Source organism: Podarcis filfolensis (genome assembly GCF_964270895.1).
Source record: "Podarcis filfolensis genome assembly, chromosome: 3".
In the NCBI taxonomy this organism is placed as follows: domain Eukaryota; kingdom Metazoa; phylum Chordata; class Lepidosauria; order Squamata; family Lacertidae; genus Podarcis; species Podarcis filfolensis.
The window spans coordinates 22,723,528-22,743,347 of record NC_139606.1 but is presented as its reverse complement, the minus strand read 5'-3'; the positions used below and the strand labels follow the sequence as shown (position 1 = coordinate 22,743,347).

At 42.9% G+C, this 19,820-nt stretch overlaps 2 protein-coding genes across 4 annotated transcripts in view; one reads left to right on the top strand and one right to left on the bottom strand.

Moving 5' to 3' along the window:
• The first annotated feature begins 67 nt into the window (after positions 1–67).
• Positions 68–9,417, top strand: LOC310759663 (WD repeat and coiled-coil-containing protein-like). 2 transcript variants are annotated; one of them, XM_083607249.1, is made up of 4 exons: positions 68–310; positions 3,009–4,927; positions 5,633–5,750; positions 9,097–9,417. In XM_083607249.1, exons 2-4 carry the CDS (start codon positions 3,032–3,034, stop codon positions 9,390–9,392), a joined length of 2,310 nt encoding a protein of 769 aa, XP_083463375.1. In that variant the 5' UTR covers positions 68–310; positions 3,009–3,031; the 3' UTR covers positions 9,393–9,417. The 2 variants fall into 2 exon arrangements, with proteins under 2 accessions (XP_083463375.1, XP_083463376.1); XM_083607250.1 differs by lacking the exon at positions 68–310 and adding an exon at positions 432–948.
• Positions 9,418–13,257: 3,840 nt separating this feature from the next.
• The window catches only part of MFSD2B (MFSD2 lysolipid transporter B, sphingolipid), a 32,912-nt gene continuing 26,349 nt past the window's right edge, over positions 13,258–19,820 (bottom strand). For both annotated transcript variants that reach the window (XM_083607309.1, XM_083607310.1), the window contains exons 11-14: positions 18,191–18,300; positions 16,873–17,016; positions 14,816–14,992; positions 13,258–13,765 (exon numbers count right to left, since the gene is read on the bottom strand). In XM_083607309.1, coding sequence (XP_083463435.1) covers positions 13,717–13,765; positions 14,816–14,992; positions 16,873–17,016; positions 18,191–18,300 — 480 coding nt within the window. In that variant the 3' untranslated portion in view covers positions 13,258–13,716. The remainder of the gene's footprint in view (positions 13,766–14,815; positions 14,993–16,872; positions 17,017–18,190; positions 18,301–19,820) is intronic.

The window sequence follows — 19,820 nt, the reverse complement described above, 5'->3', positions numbered from 1 at the left end:
TGTCGCGAGAGGGCGTTTGTTAGATCATAGAGAGACCCGTTGGTGGTAAGTAGAGCGCCGTCGACTGAGGAGCGTAGACAAGGGGAGCTGACGCGAGGCGCCCGGCTTAAGGTCCCGCCCCTTTTTCCTCCTACTGCCACCACCGAAGGCCTCCCGAAAGCCAGCCAGCGCCCCTTGTGGCGGCTCGGGAGCCGAGCAGCTCCTCCTCCTCCGCTCGCGAACTAACAGGAATGAACAGAGCGCCGAGCGGGTGCGAGAAGAGGCCGATGTCGTTATCCCGATTGGCGACCGAACCGCGTTTCCTTATAAGGTAAGAGCCTCCCGCGGCGGGGGCGGGGGCGGGCAGGTAGGCGGGGGCGATGGAGGAGGAGGGGGCGGGGCCAACGGCCCGAGGGAAAAACCCCGAGGCGCTGCTGTTTTATAGTGGGTGGGTGTGTAGCACGATTTAGGCCGCAGTCCAATACGCCTGCTTGGGGCTGAGTCCCGTTGAACTTCAGTTTAAAGAAAAGCAAATCCACACGGACAGTTCTTTCATGGGATCGGAAGGGATCCTGAGGATCATCTAGTCCAACCCCCTGCAATGCAGGAATAAGGCGGCGCAGGTCCCATACGGGGCTCGAACCTGCGACCTTGGGGTTATCGGCATAGCTGTCAACTTTCAGATTTGAAAATAAGGGATCAGCAGCCTTGAAAATAAGGGATCAGCAGCCTCACCTGTCCCGGGGAGCCTCGAAAATAAGGGATCAGCAGGCTCATCTGTCCCGAGGACAGTCTACGGAATATCTAACAATCTGGGATAGCAGCGGGAAACGGCGCTGGAATAAGGAATTTCCCGCAAAAAAGGGGAAGGTTGACAGCTATGGTTATCGGCAGCCCGCTCCAAACCAACTGGAGCTGTGAGTCACAGAACAGTCCTCAGTCCAGGCCTTGGGGGCCCTTCGCAATACGGTTTGTATAAAATCGTAGAATTTCAGGGTCGGAAGGGGCCCCCGAGGGTCATCTAGTCCAACCCCCTTCAGTGCAGGAATCTTTCGACTCGGGGCTCGAACCCACAACCCTGAGATGAAGGGTCTCGTGCTCTACCTGACTAGGCTGCTATCGCGCTGAAAGAGGGATTTCTGCTCTCATGAAGCAGAGTTAAGCGCGACCGCGGTTGCTCCAAGCGCATTAAAAATTGTCAAGTTGGAAGGGACCCCATCTGGTCCACATTTTGCTTGAGTCAGCAACCCTGTGATTTAAGAGTCTTACACTCTGCCTACTGAACTAGTGAAGAAGCAGGCATGCGGGTTCCAACAATTATGTATGCTTGTATGATTCTGAACTCCCCAAAGACTGGCAGAGCCTACAGAAAACACCTTGCTTGCTTTGTTCGGAAATATTTTTTGTTTGGCTATTGTATGCACTTTACAAGTTACCTGCCGCCAAGCAACTGGGTTTTTGAAAGACTTAACAATGATACCAAGGCCAGTGCAGAGTAGCATAACAAATCAAGCTGGAATTGTGTCACAAGCATAAAGCAAGAACTATGTGCAGACATCCCTGCTGTGGTCTATACATCAAGTCTCACACATGCAGCACTAGTTTAGTTTGCCGCCTGATAGCTGACAAAACGGGTTCTGGGCCACAAGAGTTTATGCCGCAATTTATTACTTCATAAGGTACCCCGAGACTCTTTGTTATATGTGGAGTGTATTGTCAAGTAATCGCTCCTCAGTTGTCTCCCAGGACAGACGGATGCCAACCATGCATGTAGAAGACATACTAAAAAACATACCTATTTCACAGATGGGATCACTAAGGCAGAGTTGGGACGTATCACTGGCTTGGATCATTTTGAATGCTCTGCACGTGTTCTGAATTCTCTACCGTAGATACTCATTTATTCACCTTTAGCCTATCTATAGTACAGGGAATACAGAACACATGCAGAGCATTGAAACTAACCCAAGCCAATGGCAGGAAAGGCACAATCTGCATTATATAGTCAAGGTTTTAGGCTTTTACCAGATATTTTTCTGTTGCACACTTCTCCCAGCCACTACAAACACTTTTTAAAAAAAGAAATGGGAAGGCAGCTGTACCCCAAGCAGTAAGGCTGATTATTTTTCACTCTGATGGTAAACTTAGTACAAAGTGCCCCCTCCTCTCCCCAGCTTCTTATATTTGCCTTATGCAAGGCAGATTTGGGTTTGACACAAAGCATACACTTGGCAGGGAGCTGCTGCCAATCCTGACTCTGGTGAGAGTACAGTACCTGTCTGACATAGATGTCAGAAAACACATCCCACCCCCTCCCAAAGAATTATGGGTACCATAGTTTTGTCAAGAGTTGCTGGGATTTGTACCTCTGAGGGATAAACTGCAGTACCCATAATTCTTTTGAGTGAAGGAATGTGTTTCAAATGGGCTTAAAAGCTATAGTGTGTATGCATCCTTAGAGATAAAAATGGGTAATGTGAGAAGAACACCAATATTCTAGCATTTGTTAAAGTTGCTATTGTCTATTACAGTATTGTAACAAAATAATATAAATACTTTTTAAAAATTGCAAATAATACCTACTGATACATGGGCCCCTATATCTCGGACTTTGTTATTTTAACCCATGTGCAACTATACTCATTCCATGTGCCTATTTTATAGTTTTGTTTTTCATCTTTTTATTCATTGTTCTTTCTTTTATTATATACATTGTAAAATGAAATTTAAAAAACTCTATGGAAAAAAGATACATGAACCTCAGTTGTATACTGTGTTTACTTTACTCCCCTTTTTGCTTATTGTCTCAAATCACTAAAGAATTTTTTTTAAAAAAGATGAATGCTAGAAGAAAACAAGTAACCTTGATGGATCAAGGCAGAAATTCATCCAGCATGCTTTTTTAGACAGTGAGCCTCAAAATGTTCTTGGGAATTTACCTTTCGTATTTGCGTCATTATATGGCATAAAGACAAATTAGCAACAGCAAAAATGTTTCAAATAATGTTTTTTGTTTGCTTGCTTTATAGATGTATTCCTTCAGAACATAAAAATGGAGTTGGGGAAAGGAAAATTGCTGAGAACTGGCCTCAATGCCTTATACCAGGCCATACATCCTGTGCATGGGATTGCTTGGACTGATGGAAAGCAAGTGATCCTGACTTCGTTGTATCAGCATAATGGAGAACCTAAATTTGGCAACTCGAATGTTGTTGGCCAGTTTGAACACGTTCACGGACTTTACTGGGCTCCATCTTGTGCCCCAGATCTCCCTGCACTCCTTGCTATCCAGCATAAAAAACACATCACCATGTGGCAGCTATGTTACAGTGTTTCTGAAAGAAACAAACTGATGGTTTATCAAATCAGCGAAATTGGCGAGCTGTTTCCCATCCTTCCTCAGGGCTGTGTGTGGCACCCGAAAAAGGAAATCTTGGCTGTGCTTACTACGCGGGACACCTCTGTGCTACACTCCGTTCGGATCAACAACTCCAGAATAAAAGCAGATATTAAAAGCAGTGCGCTCATCCACTGTGCTTGCTGGGCTGAGGAAGGCAACCGCTTGGTGGTTGGGATAGGCAGTGCCCTCCATTCCTATATTTGGGATGATGAACAGAAAACTTTGAATGCATGCTCTTTTTGCCCGATATTTGACGTGGGAGGCTACATCTGTGCAATCGAAGCGACATTAGGTTCTCAAGTGGCGGTTGCTACCGAACTTCCACTAGATAAGATATGTAGCTTAAACGCGGGCATTTCGTTTGAAATGCCATCTGAGGCTGTCGGAAACTCTGTTCCCTCGCAAACTTCCTCGTCGGCCTGCAAAGAAGAGCTCTCTGTAGACAGTGGGAAAAAGTTAACAGACCAAGAAAAACCTGGGTCCATTGCAACTTCTACATCTTCGTCGGTGGATCTAACCCACCTTACTGCAAGCAAGCAGCAGACTGATAACAATTCTCTCCTTCATCTAAGAACGAAGGATTACTTAACAGGAAGCGGCCAAGATGCCTCACACCTGATCTTGGTGACTTTTGAAAGAAAAGTGACAGCTACCAAAAAAGTCAGCATCTCAGGGATTCTGGTCCCAGACATAATGACTTTTGATTCTAAAACTCAAACTGTGGCAGTGGCGTCCAACACTTGTAATATAATTTTGGCTTACTCTTTATCTTCATCTCACTTGCCTAACATTCAACAAATTCAACTGGAGAAAAGCGAAAGGCCAAAGGGATTGTGTTTCCTGACAGAAAAGCTATTGCTGATACTGGTTGGAAAACAGAAATTAACAGACCCGGCTTTTCTTCCATCGTCACGCTCGGACAAGTACATTCTCCGTTTGATGGTCAAAGAAATTGTGTGCAAAGAAGACTCTTCTGCCTTTTCGGGGACTACCCAGGTTTGCTTTGCAAACATACCGGTAAAAAAAGAAGGCATAGAAATTCATTCTTCAGAGCCTCATATACTATGTGATGGATTGGTACTGCCAAGTTGCACAGCGATCCAGTCTCCTAGAAACAGAAGAAAACTCATAGAAGAAATTAAGAGCCCTGCTAATGAGCAAAGCATGCTGACCAATGCAGTTGACTTCCAGGAGAAAAAAATTTCCAGGGACTTCCCTCAAGTTCTGGGATGTTTGGATGCTGAACCAACAAATCGTTCACTTGTTCTTCAAGGAATCGAAACCTCTTCAGGATTGTCAAACGTATCCATTTCACCAAACAAGCATGTGCATAGTTCTACGGATATGTCAAATTCCTCAAAAACAAACTTGCTGCAAATTGAAAAAGAACCCTCTTACACCTCTAAGCATCTGGAAAGGCTGTGCTGCAGGTTTGCAGAATTGCAGCATCAGCTTTTTGAACTAACTGAGCTTTTGAAATCGGGGAAAAAACCTCTGCTGGGATATCCATCTTCGCGTGCTCCCGCTTTTGTTAACATCACTTATCAGGTACCTTTCGAACAAAAAGTATATGTATTCATCTGCTTTATTGTTACCAGCTATGCTTAAAAATACTAGCAATCTTGCTTCCTATCTCTGGAGAGAAGCAACTTTTGTATAGCAGCATGGGCTAAGACAAACTCACTGAAGGGAGGCAAACTATTTTACTGTCCAAAATGTGTGACACTAAGAGCATCTAGGGATGGGAGCCTGTGGCCTTCCAGACATTGCTGGACTACAACTCCCATCATCCCTGGCAATTGGCTATTCTGCCTGGGGCTGATGAGGTTTGGGAGTGCAACAAATCTGGAGAGCCACATCCATAGAGCAACAGCTGGGAAAGGAGACCTCTGGAAATTCTCCACTGGGCATTCATCAGTTGAGACTGCTTGGAATTCTTGTGTGCACAAACAATGCATATCTGTTGCACTGGCCTGCAGATCCTTGAATGCAGTCCCAGACTCTGGGCATCTGTTTGATTTTGGCAAGTGCTGTCCAATTTGAGTGCTTCTGCTAATTACCTGTTAAGGGCAAATCAGCAAAGAGGTGGCCTGGCTATAGTTCCCCCGCTCCTGGGCCAAGCAGGTGATCAGCACAGGCTGAGTTGGAACATTCAGCAAATTTAGGTACATGCAGATCAGATTTGTTGCAAGATGCCTGGGAACGGGGTGAAATAAGTCTTGATCACGCTAGTAGTTTGTTGTTAATTTACAGAAGGATTGTTCCGGAACTGTTACACCTGAGAAGCGAGCTGTTATCCTCTGCGATGGCAAACTTCGTCTAAGTCTAATTCAGCAGATTTTCAACCTGACTCTTGTTGAAATGCAGCATGGTAAGTTCTGTTTGTCAGAAATATGGTATTTAGTGAAAATATTTGATTGATCTGGAAGGAAGGCATTGTGCCAGTGGGAAAACAGTTGTGCCTTTTATTGTGTGTGTTACATTTGGTCTAATTTAGAATTCAGAAACGGAAGTTGCTTTACATTTTTGTTTATAAGAGGCGAGGGTGCCAGAGCCCTTTATTTTCAGCTAGGGTTTGTGCTTATTAGAAGACCATTTGGGAAATCAGAGAAGGAATACTGATTTCTTCTGCATAACTTGTATCTTCTGTGTCATTTCTCACAATATCACCTATGCTTTAGAGTAATGTTTACAATTATACCTTGGGTTACAGACGCTTCAGGTTGCGTTTCTTCGGGTTATGGACGCGCCAAAACCCGGAAGTACTGGAACAGGTTACTTCCGGGTTTCGGCAGTTGCGCATGCGCAGAAGCGCCGAATCGCAACCTGTATGTGCGCAGACGCACCACTGCGGGTTGCGAATGTGCATCCCGCACGGATCACATTTGCAACCCGAGAGTCCGCTGTATTTCAGTAGCAAGTGTAGAGATATTTCTGAGCATTAGCTCTGCTTTTCCTCATAGGGAATTTCATTTTGATTACCCTTTTCCAGCTCTACAGTATCCTTTTTGAGGTGCTTGACCAGAATTATACTCAGCATCCCAAGTGCAGTTGCCTAATTGCAGACATTTTACAAGTTAACAGCACTATCAAGGCCCAGGAAAAAACCAGAGTGTGCCCAATTTAGTAACACCCCACTCTGTACCCAGTGGCTTCAGCACGCTTCATTTGTTGCAAGCTGCTGCAAGAACTCCCAAATGGCATTTGGAATAATTTAAGAAAATCGCCACCGTTCTGTTCAAATAGGCAGTTTCAGATTGATTCCCCTTACTCAGTTATGAAAGTAAATCTTATAAATTGCAACTTGCCCTAATTTTCCTTGCACAATTTCAGGGTGGGTTATTAACACGTCTACAATGTGTTACATATACTGGCTTGTTTAACTGTGCCCGCAGAGATATTTTGAAAGTCTTGTGCGGTATTGGCCTTAAGTTGAGTTCAGATAAAGCATTAAGCAGAAAGATTAAAAGTTCACATGACTGTAAAGCCTCAATCTTCTCATGATGTCACTTGCCGCATAGTGTTACATAACCGACAAATGGAGCTGCCGGTAAGAATTGCATTTCTAGCAGTTCCTAAAATTACGGGTAGTGAATGACGTCGCCGTGTCGATATAAAATTTGAGAAGTACTGCATGACTGCTAAAAGGTGACTACACCTGTAATCCAGGAACAGTTTTACAGTTTGGAACCAAGTTCCTTTGGAAAGGCTGCTTCACGAGCTGCTGGCAGAACTATCATTTGGACCTGCCAGTTTTCGCCCTGATTGTGCTTTCAGGAAGAGGTGGTTTGGGAAAGCTGTTTGCTGCCCTTCCTGACATCTTTTACAATAATGCCCCCCTTGCATGTCTGCGAGTCTGCCTCCCTGTTTTTCCTGAACTGCTTTGCTGATGCTGGTATTATTCTATCCATGCCCTACCCCAACTCAAGCTGGCATGTACTGTCTGGTTTTACTCCCCTTCCCTATTTTACCTCCTGCTTTTTAAGCCTGTGACCTGAAAAAAGCAAGCCTCCAAATGCCTCTTTAATCATGATGATGATGATATATTATTATTTATACCCTAAGGGATGCGGGTGGCGCTGTGGGTTAAACCACAGAGCCTAGGGCTTGCTGATCAGAAGGTCGGTGGTTCGAATCACCGCAACGGGGTGAGCTCCCATTGCTCAGTCCCTGCTCCTGCCAACCTAGCAGTTCGAAAGCACGTCAAAGTGCAAGTAGATAAATAGGTACCACTCCGGCGGGAAAGTAAACAGCATTTCCGTGCCCTGCTCTGGTTTGCCAGAAGCGGCTTAGTCATGCTGGCCACATGACCCGGAAGCTGTATGCCGGCTCCATCAGCCAATAAAATGAGATGATCGTCGCAACCCCAGAGTCGGCCACGACTGGACCTAATGGTCAGGGGTCCCTTTACCTTTACTTATACCCTGCCATCTGGGGTATAAATACTTTGGAATGGCGTTGGGGGAAATGGCTGCTTTTAACTGCTTTAGGAAAGCAGAGGCATGCCAAATGCTTTTAGTTCTATCAAGGCTAAGATCATCTCCACAGTGTTTCCATGCACATTCCAGGAAGAACACCCCACCACAATCTTTAGGCAGCTCACTAACATTGCTGTATTAATGGGCTGAAACTGAGATGAAAGGGAGGAGGGCCCTGAACGGTGCAGCTAGGTAGATATAGACCTTGGGCTTAACAGTCATTTCACACCCACCCACCCTCCACCATTTCATTCTTTACTTCCAACATTCCTGCTGTGTTGGAAGAAGGCGGGGGGGGGGACCCCCAAACAAAAGCAGTTTGGTTATCCTGATTTTTTTTAGAGAAAAACTCTTGAGCATCTGCAGCACTGCATTTTCAGACTTCGCAAAATTGTAGTGCCATCAGGACTACAAGAAAAAAAATGGGAGTTTGCTTCTGCTGCTCAGCAAGAAACATCTCAAGTCATTGGCAGCCAAGCTACAGAACAGTGGGGTCTGTGGCCTTGCTTGACAACAGGAGGGACCCTGGCTAAAGCATAGAATCCAACCTTTGTTGCTGCTTCATTCTCCAGTACTGAGGTGCTGCATGCTTCTCTGTTCACTGGGCTACAAGCTGAACCAAGACATGGACGGCTGTCAGAGTGGAGTGGTCACCCCCAATTTCTGTTTGGTTTGCTAGTACTATCCCTTCCCTTGGGAGTGTTCATGTCTTACTAGCTTGTACCAGCCATTCAGAGAGTATAATCACTGTATTGAAATACCACCATTCTCAATGTACAAGGTAGAATCTGAATTGCAAGAATTGTCTGAATTAAATGTTTCCAGCCAAGAATTGCCCGTGTCATTTTGATGCACTCATTTTAAAAGTTGTCTGTGACTTGGAAGTCATGTCAAGATGTATTTCTTGCTGCTTTCTGTGTACGTAAAAATTAATCTAACATTGCTAGCTAGAAGCAGGAGTTCCAGCTTGGTCCCATGACCATGGATGCCCAGGGCTGTGGGTGCCCTTCATGGGGAATTTTGTGGGTGCTCGGGCACCCAGGGCCCCGGGGAGTTGGCACCTATGGCTAGAAGTGTATTGCATAATACATAACTGTTGCGTCTGATACCGTTAAGCTAAATTCTGAATTTAGGCCAGCCAGCCAGCTACTGTCATTTTATATTGCAAACAGTGTAACAAAGATCACTGTTTTTCTATTATGCTCTTGAAAAATTGTATGTATCTAATGTCTTCAACAGGTTTGTCCTGGATTGTGCTCACTTCAGACAACGAAGGTTTTATTCCATTAACATTTGATGCCCTGCAGGAGATAGTCATAAGGGATGCCCGCTCTAGTGATATTGCCAGCTGTAACGATAGCAGCACTGATTCTTCCAAAACACTGAAAACTATCAGTTCCACAGGTGGTGGATACAGGAAGATTTCCTCCCAAAGCTTGGATCGTTATAACAGTTCTATGGAAGTAATGGGAGAACATTCTTCTCAGTGTCTGGTACAGAGCAATTCTTCAGGCCAAACCAGTACGGCTTCATAACCAAATTAAAGTCGTTCCGTCAGGACAGTTTGTTAGTTGTCACTTAAGACTGAAAGTTTTTACTGCCCATAATTAAAAGTTACATTTTCATGCGGGGGGGGGGTTCCCTGCTTTTACACTCCAGTGGTGTTTCACCATTTTGTACATCTTACCTTGTCGGTCTTTTTTAAAATATAATTTACAGCTCTGCAAACTTCAGGTTATTTTAGTAATGGATCCTGGTATAGTTCTGTAGACTACATCCACATGTTTATTCAGTCTCTTATTTTATTTATTTATTTATAAAAAGTATAAATTGCCAGGGCAGTGTACAGCAACAACCCTATTTATTAACAAATTTATATTTTCAGATTTCCTCACCAATTATGTTTCTCTACTAAACACAAAAGTCAAATTTTATCCAGAGCATTGGTCTTCAGGGGGTTTTGTCATTAGAATTTACTCAGGAGACATCTCAGTGGCATGAAGACACTGAAAACTATGTTACTGGTGGTATTTATGATTCTAGAAGCGGAAATCAAAACTGGCTCATATTTATTGCTGTGCCATATAACACACTCCTCCTGCTACAGTTTCTGTATTGTTATACTAATGTATTTGTATTTTACCAGTGCCTGGAAATTCCTATGCACTTGAACAAGTGATTATTTAAATCCACTTACAGAACTAGTCACTAATTAGAATCATGATAAGAGTAACTGCATCTAACCTTAATGTATCTCAACTGAAGTCTTCCTTCAAAATGTCAAAGAGTATGCATGTATCGAAGAAAAACAATTCTAAGCTATAATAAAAAGTAGATTTGTTTAATTCATAACAGCTATGGAGACTGATTGCTGGGTATTCTAAAGTGATATCACATACCCTAGGAGGTGAGGGGCAGAGTTAATATTTGGGAACTGGAGATCTCAAACATGATGTTTTGCTGCTTTGCAATGCTGTTTAGACCTTACAGGTGAGTGGGTTGGTGGATGTTTCAAGAAAGAAGAATGGGAAAGGGGCATATAGAACATATTAGAAACCCTAATCCATTTTTATAAAATCCTGGTTAAAATAAGATGTTAAAATAATAATGGAGAAACTGTTAAAATCACCTGACAGCTAATATTGCCATTATACATTTTCATTGCACTGCTAACTATTATCTTACATATACCAAAATATTTTTTAATAAACTGATTCAGCTTCTCCAAAAAGCAGCAGCTGCTATCTCTCCTATGCTAGTCAGCTGAACACCATGTTTTCGTTCTGGAATACGGCATGTTCTATTCTAATAGTAATTGTCAAAACTATCCTCTGTGGCATTTGCAGGTCTATCAGCAGTTTGAGATGATTTAATTGATTATTTAATTTCTATACTGCTTAATAGATTAGACTTTTCTCTAAGCGGTGTACAAAAATTTGAAGCAACAACTTAAAATATTACAAAAATACATAATTACATATAAAAACGTTACAAAATACAAAGTTGTGAATATATCTATAAAACAGTATCAATTCATTTTCCTTCTGACACACCCTTCAGCCTTTGGGTTCTCACCCAGGGTCCAAACAAACTCTCAGCTCAACCACAAAAGTCTCACAATTAGACGACTTCCTGGAAACAGCAGGCATGTGAAGGTTTAAAGGTTTAAAAAAAAGTGCCTTAAAGGCAGTTCAGTAATTTATCTTTCCTTGCAATGTTCACCTACAGGGGGAGTGTTGAATGCATACTAGGCGTGCTTTCAGTTCCAAAAGGGTTTTCACAGGTTTAAAACTGGTATGTGGCTGCTAGGGATGTATTAAAGCATCGTTTTCTGTTGTATCTTGTATTTGTGGCATCCACTGCAGCTTGCCTTGCACCAAAAACGTTACTCATCTTGCTGTCCGCTGCAGCAAAAATACAGAACCTATGTGATTTCTGGCATAAATTACTTTGTCATTGTTATTCCATCTCATTCATTTTAATGCAAAGCAAACATAATGCAAACAGGGGGGAATATAATCAAATACACATTGGTTGAAGACTAAAACCATCAACAGTGACATACCGTTCGGGACATGGGACAGATAAGCAAACATGATGTTGATTTCCTCTTCAGCTTCTGCCAGAATTCTCCGACATCCCTTGTGGCTGCACAGAGACTGTAAAGGAGGACAAGCTTTCTTGGCAGCAAAAAGATTGAAATTCCTTGGGTTACTGTGTCATCTTTGAGACCCTTAAACAATACAGTGGCCTAGTCTTGTATTTTGTAGGCTTAATATCCACTATGTAATGGAAGAAGCGTTTAGTTTCCACCACCTCATTCAGCTCATATATAGCTTGACAACTCCCAAATGGGTTGTGCTCCAAAATAACTTAAATGCACCCGTTCTAAGTGTTCAGAATTTTCCCCAACCCTGTGAAAGTTTTTAAACATAAACTTACGAACACTACAGTTCATTAACAAAATACATTCTCCATTTCTAAATATATTCAGCTATACACACTAGCCATTAAAAATCCAACATGTACCAGGTCAGACTGAGAGAACCTGCTCTTCACTGTAAAAATAGCGCAATTTCTCTGCCGACAGCTAAGTGTGATAATGGGAGTTTTATACTTCATCATATCCAGCCAACACTGGTCACAAAGCCTGCCATGTACCATATAATCTGCCCCCCGCTTAGATTTCCTAGCAATGCTACATGCTGCATTGGATATTTTTAGCTCACTAAGAACCTACCTGGAGAGTCAATTTACTTGCAAGCAGAGGAAGACAACACATGTAGCTGTGTGCTCTGTTTTTGTATCTCTTTCTGTGTATGGACTGGCTTCAAGTTTCATTAATCTGTACTCTCAACACAGGATCAAAACATGACCTGGGAGAAATGAGTGAAATAGCACTGGATGGCAGTTACAGTGTGACATTGGGAGACAATAACTTAGCACATTGTGAAAGAGAATGCCAATATTCTGTGTGCACAGGCAGACACAACACTGACTAATCACTCCTGTCCCAAGCATTTGGCACCTGAACGGATAATTATTTACATTATCTGGAAACTTCTGTGGAATCTGCCACGGAGCTCATGAGCAGGTGGTGTTCATTCGCAGATGCTATTAATAGGAACTGGTGCCTCCATCTGAAGACTGTATGCAACTCTGATGCAATTAGAGTCCTAGGAGCTCAGAAAAGCACCATAGAAATTACCCAAATTGTGACTCCAATATGAAGGTGCCAGTTCAAAACAACAACAACAGAACCTCCACATGAACATCTGACTACAAAATCAGTGGGGGACCGTGTGGTACTCCTGAAGGGTGTCAACTATTTGGTGCAATAACCTCTGAAAGTCTTGACTTTCAGAATGTAGCAATCAAAAGCGTTCTCCCAATAATATAGTACCTGGGAAAAATATGGTTTTCACCTGATTAGCTATTTTTTAAATAAACTACCTCCAACCCTCTTGTGCACACTGTCATACCAAGAAATGCCAAAAGTAGTAATGCAATGGAGTGGCAATTGTTTGAACCCTTGATTTTGAAGAGCCACACTCAATATTATTATCTCCAGGTAAATAATCACGGAGCTAGCTGTTCACTTAGAATAGCAAATCTCCAACATTTTACAGGAGCAAAGACACAAAGGTTTTGCTCTTTTCTTTTGGAGCATCGTGCTGGATTACAGATGCTCTTGCTTTGTCACAGCCTTAATTTGATAGTTTAAATATGGGCTTGAATTTAAAAAGCACATGAAAAGCAAGCCTTTCTATTTGTCAATATGTTTTTGCACAGAGCCACTTTTAATGGGACATAACCAAGTGTCTATTAAAAAAAGTCTTGACTTAGATAAGTAGAAGGTGCAAAACATTACATTTTAAAATCATGAAAACATGCCGACACTTTGAAGGGTTGATGAAGAAAAGAAGATTCCCCCCATTTTTATTTTTGCTGTCATCGGTTATTTATAACAAATTGTCAAAGGGGATTGTTTGACGAACAGAGAGTCTGCGTAGGCATGGATAACATGACCTCTTAGTTGAAATTTTGAGGACTACCCATCCTTGGAGACAGACCGTCGGGCGATGCTTAGAAGGCGGCTTGTTTTCCAATCCTCAGTATAGCTGTAGATCAGTGGAAAGAGCAGCAAGCAGTTTCCCCAGTGTTCTATACATACAGGTTCTAAGCATTCCTCTCCAAACTATGCTCCAAGTTACAATGTGTTCTGAATTCATTTAGCCTTGATAAATAGATGTGTGTATCATCCGTGAAATAAAGCTTCGGTGGAATAAGGAACAGCCTTTTATCCCACAAAGCACTGCTGCCTGGTTAGGTTTTCGTTACCACAAGCTATTCCGGCTTTCAAAGAGGAGTGATTTCTTCATTCTTACAGAGAATGCTTGAACGACGCCTGTTTGAAAAAATGCAAAAGAACCACACATGAAGAAATGTGGTTTCTGTGGTTGACGTTGTAACATAGGTGCTAAGACAATGACATCTAATAAAGGTAAAAGGTAAAGGACTCCTGGATGGTTAAGTCCAATCAAAGGTGACTATGGGATGCGATGCTCATCTCACTTTTCAGGCTAAGGAAGCTGGCATTTGCCCACAGACAGCTTTCCGGGTCATGTGGCCAGCATGACTAAACCGCTTCTGGTACAATGGAACTGTGACAAGTGCCAGAGCGCACAGAAACACTGTTTACCTTCCTGCCACAGTGGTACCTATTTACCTACTTGTACTGGTGTGCTTTCAAACTGTTAGGTTGGCAGAAGCTGGGACAGAGCAACAGGAGCTCACTCTGTCACATGGATTTGAATTGCTGACCTACCAAATGGCAAGTTCAAGAGGCTCAGTGGTTTAGACCACAGCGCCACCTGCATCCCCTGGACCCAGCCTTTTTGAAGTGTTTCGTTTCAGTTATGCATCATCTGAAATTGTTCCTGAGGCATTGGGAACCTGGCAACTATTCTTCCATGCTTTTGTAACTTTCAGGGTGGTTACATGGTCCTGCCCCTTAGTAGTATTTGAAGTGGCAGCTTGTAGCTCAGAGGTGGGGAATGCTTTTGGCCCGGTGGGGCCTCTCCCCTACGGCTGCTTTAGAGTGTTGATGGACCCTCCAGAACACTGTAGGAGGTGGCCCTGAGAAGTGCAGGGTGAAGGGGCAGTCAACAAAAATCACTTTCCTTTGCAGCTTTGCACTGACATTATTAACAATGCAAAAATGCAATAGCAGGGCATTACATCATACCATATAGAAAGCCTATAGAGCCTCTGCTGAAATGAAGCCAGAAAATGCTGGTAGTCAAGCAATGCAGTATGATTTTCAAAGTAAAAGACTTTGTTTTCTAGGTCAGTAAAGGGGTTCTCTGTATGCAGCATAATACAAGGTGTTTGTTTTGGAATTGCCTATCTCTTCCATAGTGAGCACTAAGAGAATCTGTTGTAGGTACATACTTACCTTCGTCTTTCAAGGGCATGTTTTGTTTCCTTTCGAGTTTTTTCATTGATTGGATAGAAAATGAGTATAAACAAGCCTAATGGCACGAGAAGAGATGGGACTGCTCCAACCAAGACTTTCAGCATGATAACAACACTGTGAGACTGTTTGCACACTCCTGATTTGAAGCCTGCAAGACTATTAAAAAAATAAATAGATGTTACAGTCGTATCTTCATACTACTATTTCGTGTGTGTGTGTGTGTGTGTGTGTAACCTCTCCCACCCACAATGTAGAGCCTTCGGCATATTTTTTTTCCCTGGGGTTTCACTGGCTCCTTGATATCATCTCAGCTTCCTTGGAGATTTTTTTCTTGCTGATGCCAGATCTGAGTAATGAAGAAGGTAGGGGCTTACAGATGAAACAGTCACGTTTTTACCTCTCGCTGTGGTCAAGACTGAAGCAATGAGCCAATTATTACCTACATTCTGTAGCCGAAATCTTCGGCAAACCAGTTTCACATTGTGGAATTAATTTATTTCACCCTGTACAAGGACATGTATTTATTAACCTTTGTATCCTATGAAACTTTTTTGACATTTTTAAGCAAGCAGAATGCAGTAGAATTCCTTATCTGCTAGAAATTCTGTGAACTACAAGTTCCCTGTCTGCAGACACTAAAGCAGGAGTAGAGCATGTTCACTGCATTGAGGCAAGACTTAATTTTAAATTGTCTTGCACTAAAAATTGCATGTGGAGTCTTTGCTACTCACTCAAACACTAGCTGGATTTTGTGACTTTTTAACTGATGCACTTCCTATTTCACATCAAAATGCACATTCAGGCAGTTCAGTGGAGCTCTGATGAAATTTGCAATATAAATGCACAGGGGTCCACAAACTTCAGATGGCTGTGGTAGCAACCAAAAAGAGCAGAGTCTTTACCCAACTTCAAACTGCATCTCGGAAAAACACAGTGCAGGATTAAGGACAGTCCTATTTCCCTCCTCCCTCTCTAAGCTTGGGTATAAGGAAGGTGTAAGGAATCACCTTTGCAGTTACACAGAGCTTCTGGAGGCCTCTGACCAGCTCTGGCGCACAACATCACTGTTGGAACGATTCCTACACACTTGGGAGCGGATCCATTTGATAAAGAGGACTGAGGCTTGTAGTTTGTGCTTCATAAGCCCAGTATAACTGTGGGGATGATACCCAACCCCTTTCCCCACTTTCAAGGTCAGTAGGGAAAGGTGAGACTCATCATACTAGCCATGGAAAGTGGAATTGTACATCTGTGCGGGTTCACACAACACCCCCAACAACAATTTGTACGTGTGAACTGCTTTGAGGTTTTCTACAATCGAGCAGCATATAGATTTTATGAAATAAATATAATTTGACATGTAGGAATTTGTCTCCACACACTGCTTCCAAGCTGTTAAATGAGTGTTGTTGTTTTTAACCCTCATTAGGAAAGAGCCACAATCCACAGCTTGTATATTCCAAGTAGGTTGAAAACTAAGCAGGGCTGGCTTTGGATTTCAAAATGGCTTTTTGTATCAGGTAAACAAATATTAATTTACACATTTAGATTCCACTCAGAATGTCATTCGAGGGTCTCCTGCTGCCTATTTTTACAACATGGCAGGTTTGCAATCTGAGAAATCGAGACTCGCCTAAGGTCATCTAGAGAACCTCTCTTTTTTGTATTTGTTTGTTTTTCTTTTTGCCCAGCAAACCCCATGGTGATGATTTTAACTTGGATGCTCCTCAGACCTAGTTTGACCCTTTAGCCACCTCACTTGACTGGCTCTCATTAGGTTTGATACTCAGAGATTCACCACTTCCTGCTTACTGATACTCCTGGGCGTGGATGCTGGTTCTAGTGGTAATAAGAGCCTTGAACTATAAGTGATACTGAGAGTTTAACTGAACAAACCCCACATTAGTTTACCATGCCCTGGGTTCCTATGTACCTAAAAGAACCCAGATACTGACACATGGATATTTATAATGTGGTCCTATATCTATATCTGGAGCAACCATGTGTGTGCGTGCGTGTGTGCGTGTTTTACTCACTTCAGACTAGCTGCAGAAATTCCTAGTCCAATCCCAGCTGACATCTTATGAAAAAAGGTATATGAAGCATAAAAGATGGTTTCATGTCCTACTGAATTAGGATTCTGCACCCGAAAGTAGTCGACTACATCAGGCAACATGGACCTTTAACCAACCAATGAAAATAATTACACATCCATAAGATATTTCTGGGAAAAGATGTGACATTTTAATGAGCAGCATACAGTACTTTAAAAGAAAGACATTTTCATCTTTTGTGGCACAATTAATAAATATTATACCACTTATGTAAAACATGGAGGGTTTACAAACTAATTAGGTCAGGTCAGGTAGGAATCCTGAAGCAATTAATGATCTCGCAGGTTAATGGATAGAAACTTAACACTGGCAGAGGTTTGCTATTCTGGAATAAGCATGAGGGAGGGAGGCTGGGACTGCACTCTTGATTAACATCAAATTTAATTACTTCTGCTGATAGGTTAGTGATGTCTAGAACAACAGAGAATAAAACTGAATGAGTGTAGCATATTCCCCAGGAGGACTTTTGTAATGAGTTACAGTAAGAGACATTTGTAAAACCTCTCAAGCCATTACGAGAGAGACAGAGCGAGAGAGACCCCAAATATCTATGCTCCTAACAAGATAGCAGATTTTCAAAGCATCTGCGGGTATTGTACTGGCTGAAAACACCAGTGCGACTCTCAAGAAAATTCATTCCTCTGTTTGAACAGCTCTTTGATCTGCTCTCAACCAATACAAATTATGTTGTACGTTTATTATTATGTTCCCATAAACCTTTTTACAAATGCAATAGCCATCTTAAGGTGCCTGGCTGTGCTCTCTATAGGAGATGAATAAATGTAAGTTTAAGTCCTTCTTAGTGATGCCTAACATTTCAAGGAAGTATTAATATGGCAGAGGCTGCTTCTCCTAAGGTGAGGGTTAAAGAGAGAAACAAGACATTTGTGCAACTCTTCTCACATCCCCTTTTGCATATTTCCACACTCAATCTCTTATCTATGCTAGGGGGGAAATAGCATGAAAAGTGGCTTTTAACTTCAGCTTAGGAAGCTGCTTTCACTGCGTGCAGGCGAAAAAGAGCTGGCCTGTGAGTTTGGGCGAGTCAAAAGTCTACTGTGATACACTGCTCTTTTTCTTAGTGCCCTGATACAGGGCACACGTAGTATACCTTACAGATACTACAAAGTCTGATGTGCCGCACATCCTAATGTGTAACAGATATTTCCTTTTAAATGCCGATAACAGTTGATTTTGTACCTGGTACACATATGCACACACACCTATAAGACTGTCCTACCATGGCAACAGCAAAGAGGCTGCAATGCTAATCCCTGAAACACCAGCCGAAAGGTAGGCAACAGCCGGTTCTGGAAAGAACACCAGCATGGTCGAAGCGGGAATCATCAACTGGAAGAAATGGAAATCGGGAGAAATGTGTATGGTTAGATCAGCGTTACTGTGGAGTTGAGAAACAGGAGTGCAGGAGTGGGGGACCTGGCTCCCATTTGGCCTGCAACGCTGTATCCTACAAATGGTGCTCACCTGCCTCATACCTGCTATGTCTGATGTGGATCAGGTACGGACTTTGTTATAAAGGAACAGCTGACAGCTTAAAGAGAGCTTCTGATTTGTTCCTTTGCAAGCAGGGCTCCCGGCTAGTTCCCATCAGCTGAGCAAAGCCGACAGGGAACTCTGCTGAGATCGGGTGTGCTAAGAAGTTCCCTGTTGGGAACTCCCTAGGAGAGAGCCTGAGGAGGCTGGAGGATGCAGTCTGGGTCCAAAAGGCTTCTTCCAGTGCTCTGAATCCAAACAGCTTCCCTTGCACCTGCAACCCTGCCCTCGGTGGTGGCATGGGTGCTTTGGTGGAGGCTTATATCATCAGTTAGTGGGTCCCCTGTCCCTGAGGACGTCCCTTGGATCGTGACAACTGCTTGCTTTTTAACCATTTAGTCTTAAATTTATCCAAGCATGGGCACCTGGACCTTAACTACTCTAAATCGAAAGGCTGACTACCTTCCCCACAAACAACATCCAGAATTACTAAGCCCAGTCTTGCACCAAATGCAGTATTGTAAGCCTAAGATCAGTTGATGAAAATAATGCATTTGGTTTGCAGTTCATGAAGCTTGTGTTTTTTTCATGGAACAGGGTGGGCATTAGGGGAAGACCCTGGTTTTCGCGTCTGTATGCAGGTAGAAATATGACCTGCTTAAAGCCTTTTGTCATTTGGAAAGACAATTACGGGGAGAGCTTCACCTGTTGACACTCTGAAGTCAAACCTCTTATTACATGTGTAGGGGCCCTGATTTATTTTGGGGCCCTCCGCCCCACCTGCAGAAGCTATAAATCTTCACACAACAGACACACCTGTGCTTCCTATATGCAACATGTGGTCATCCACTCAAGAGGTTAAAGATGCAGGCTGTGTTTGCTGCAGGGGAAATCATGGACTTCCTGCCTCTGCCTCACACAGTGCATCTCATATCCACCACAGTATAGAACACACCCAGTTTGCTCTGTGAGGAAAATATCTGCCAATCCATGTTGACACCATATCTTTCTAATTTTATAATTTCTTACAGGTGTGCATGGGGCAGACATTTCTGGCTCAGCTCCCCATGCTATGCAAGCATCAAATATATACAGTCGTACCTTGGATCTCAAACGCCTTGGCTCCCGAACGATCAAAACCCAGTAGTTAGTGTTCCGGTTCCCGAAAGATTTTCAGAAGCCAAACATCCAACACAGCTTCCAATTGGCTGCAGGAGCTTCCTGTAGCCAATCAGAAGCTGCACTTTGGTTCCCAAACATTTTGGAAGTCAAGCGGACTTCCGGAACGGATTCTGTTTAACTTCCAAGGTATGACTGTACATAGCTGAGCAAGCTCTGCTTAGAAGCGCTGCCTAATCATTCATAAGCAGACACTC

Coding starts and splice junctions, on each gene's coding strand:
- LOC310759663 (XM_083607249.1), top strand. CDS start 3,032: ATGGAGTTGGGGAAAGGAAAATTGCTGAGAACTGGCCTCAATGCCTTA. Junction 4,928..5,632: donor TTGTTAACATCACTTATCAG/GTACCTTTCGAA, acceptor GTTAATTTACAG/AAGGATTGTTCCGGAACTGT. Junction 5,751..9,096: donor TCTTGTTGAAATGCAGCATG/GTAAGTTCTGTT, acceptor TGTCTTCAACAG/GTTTGTCCTGGATTGTGCTC.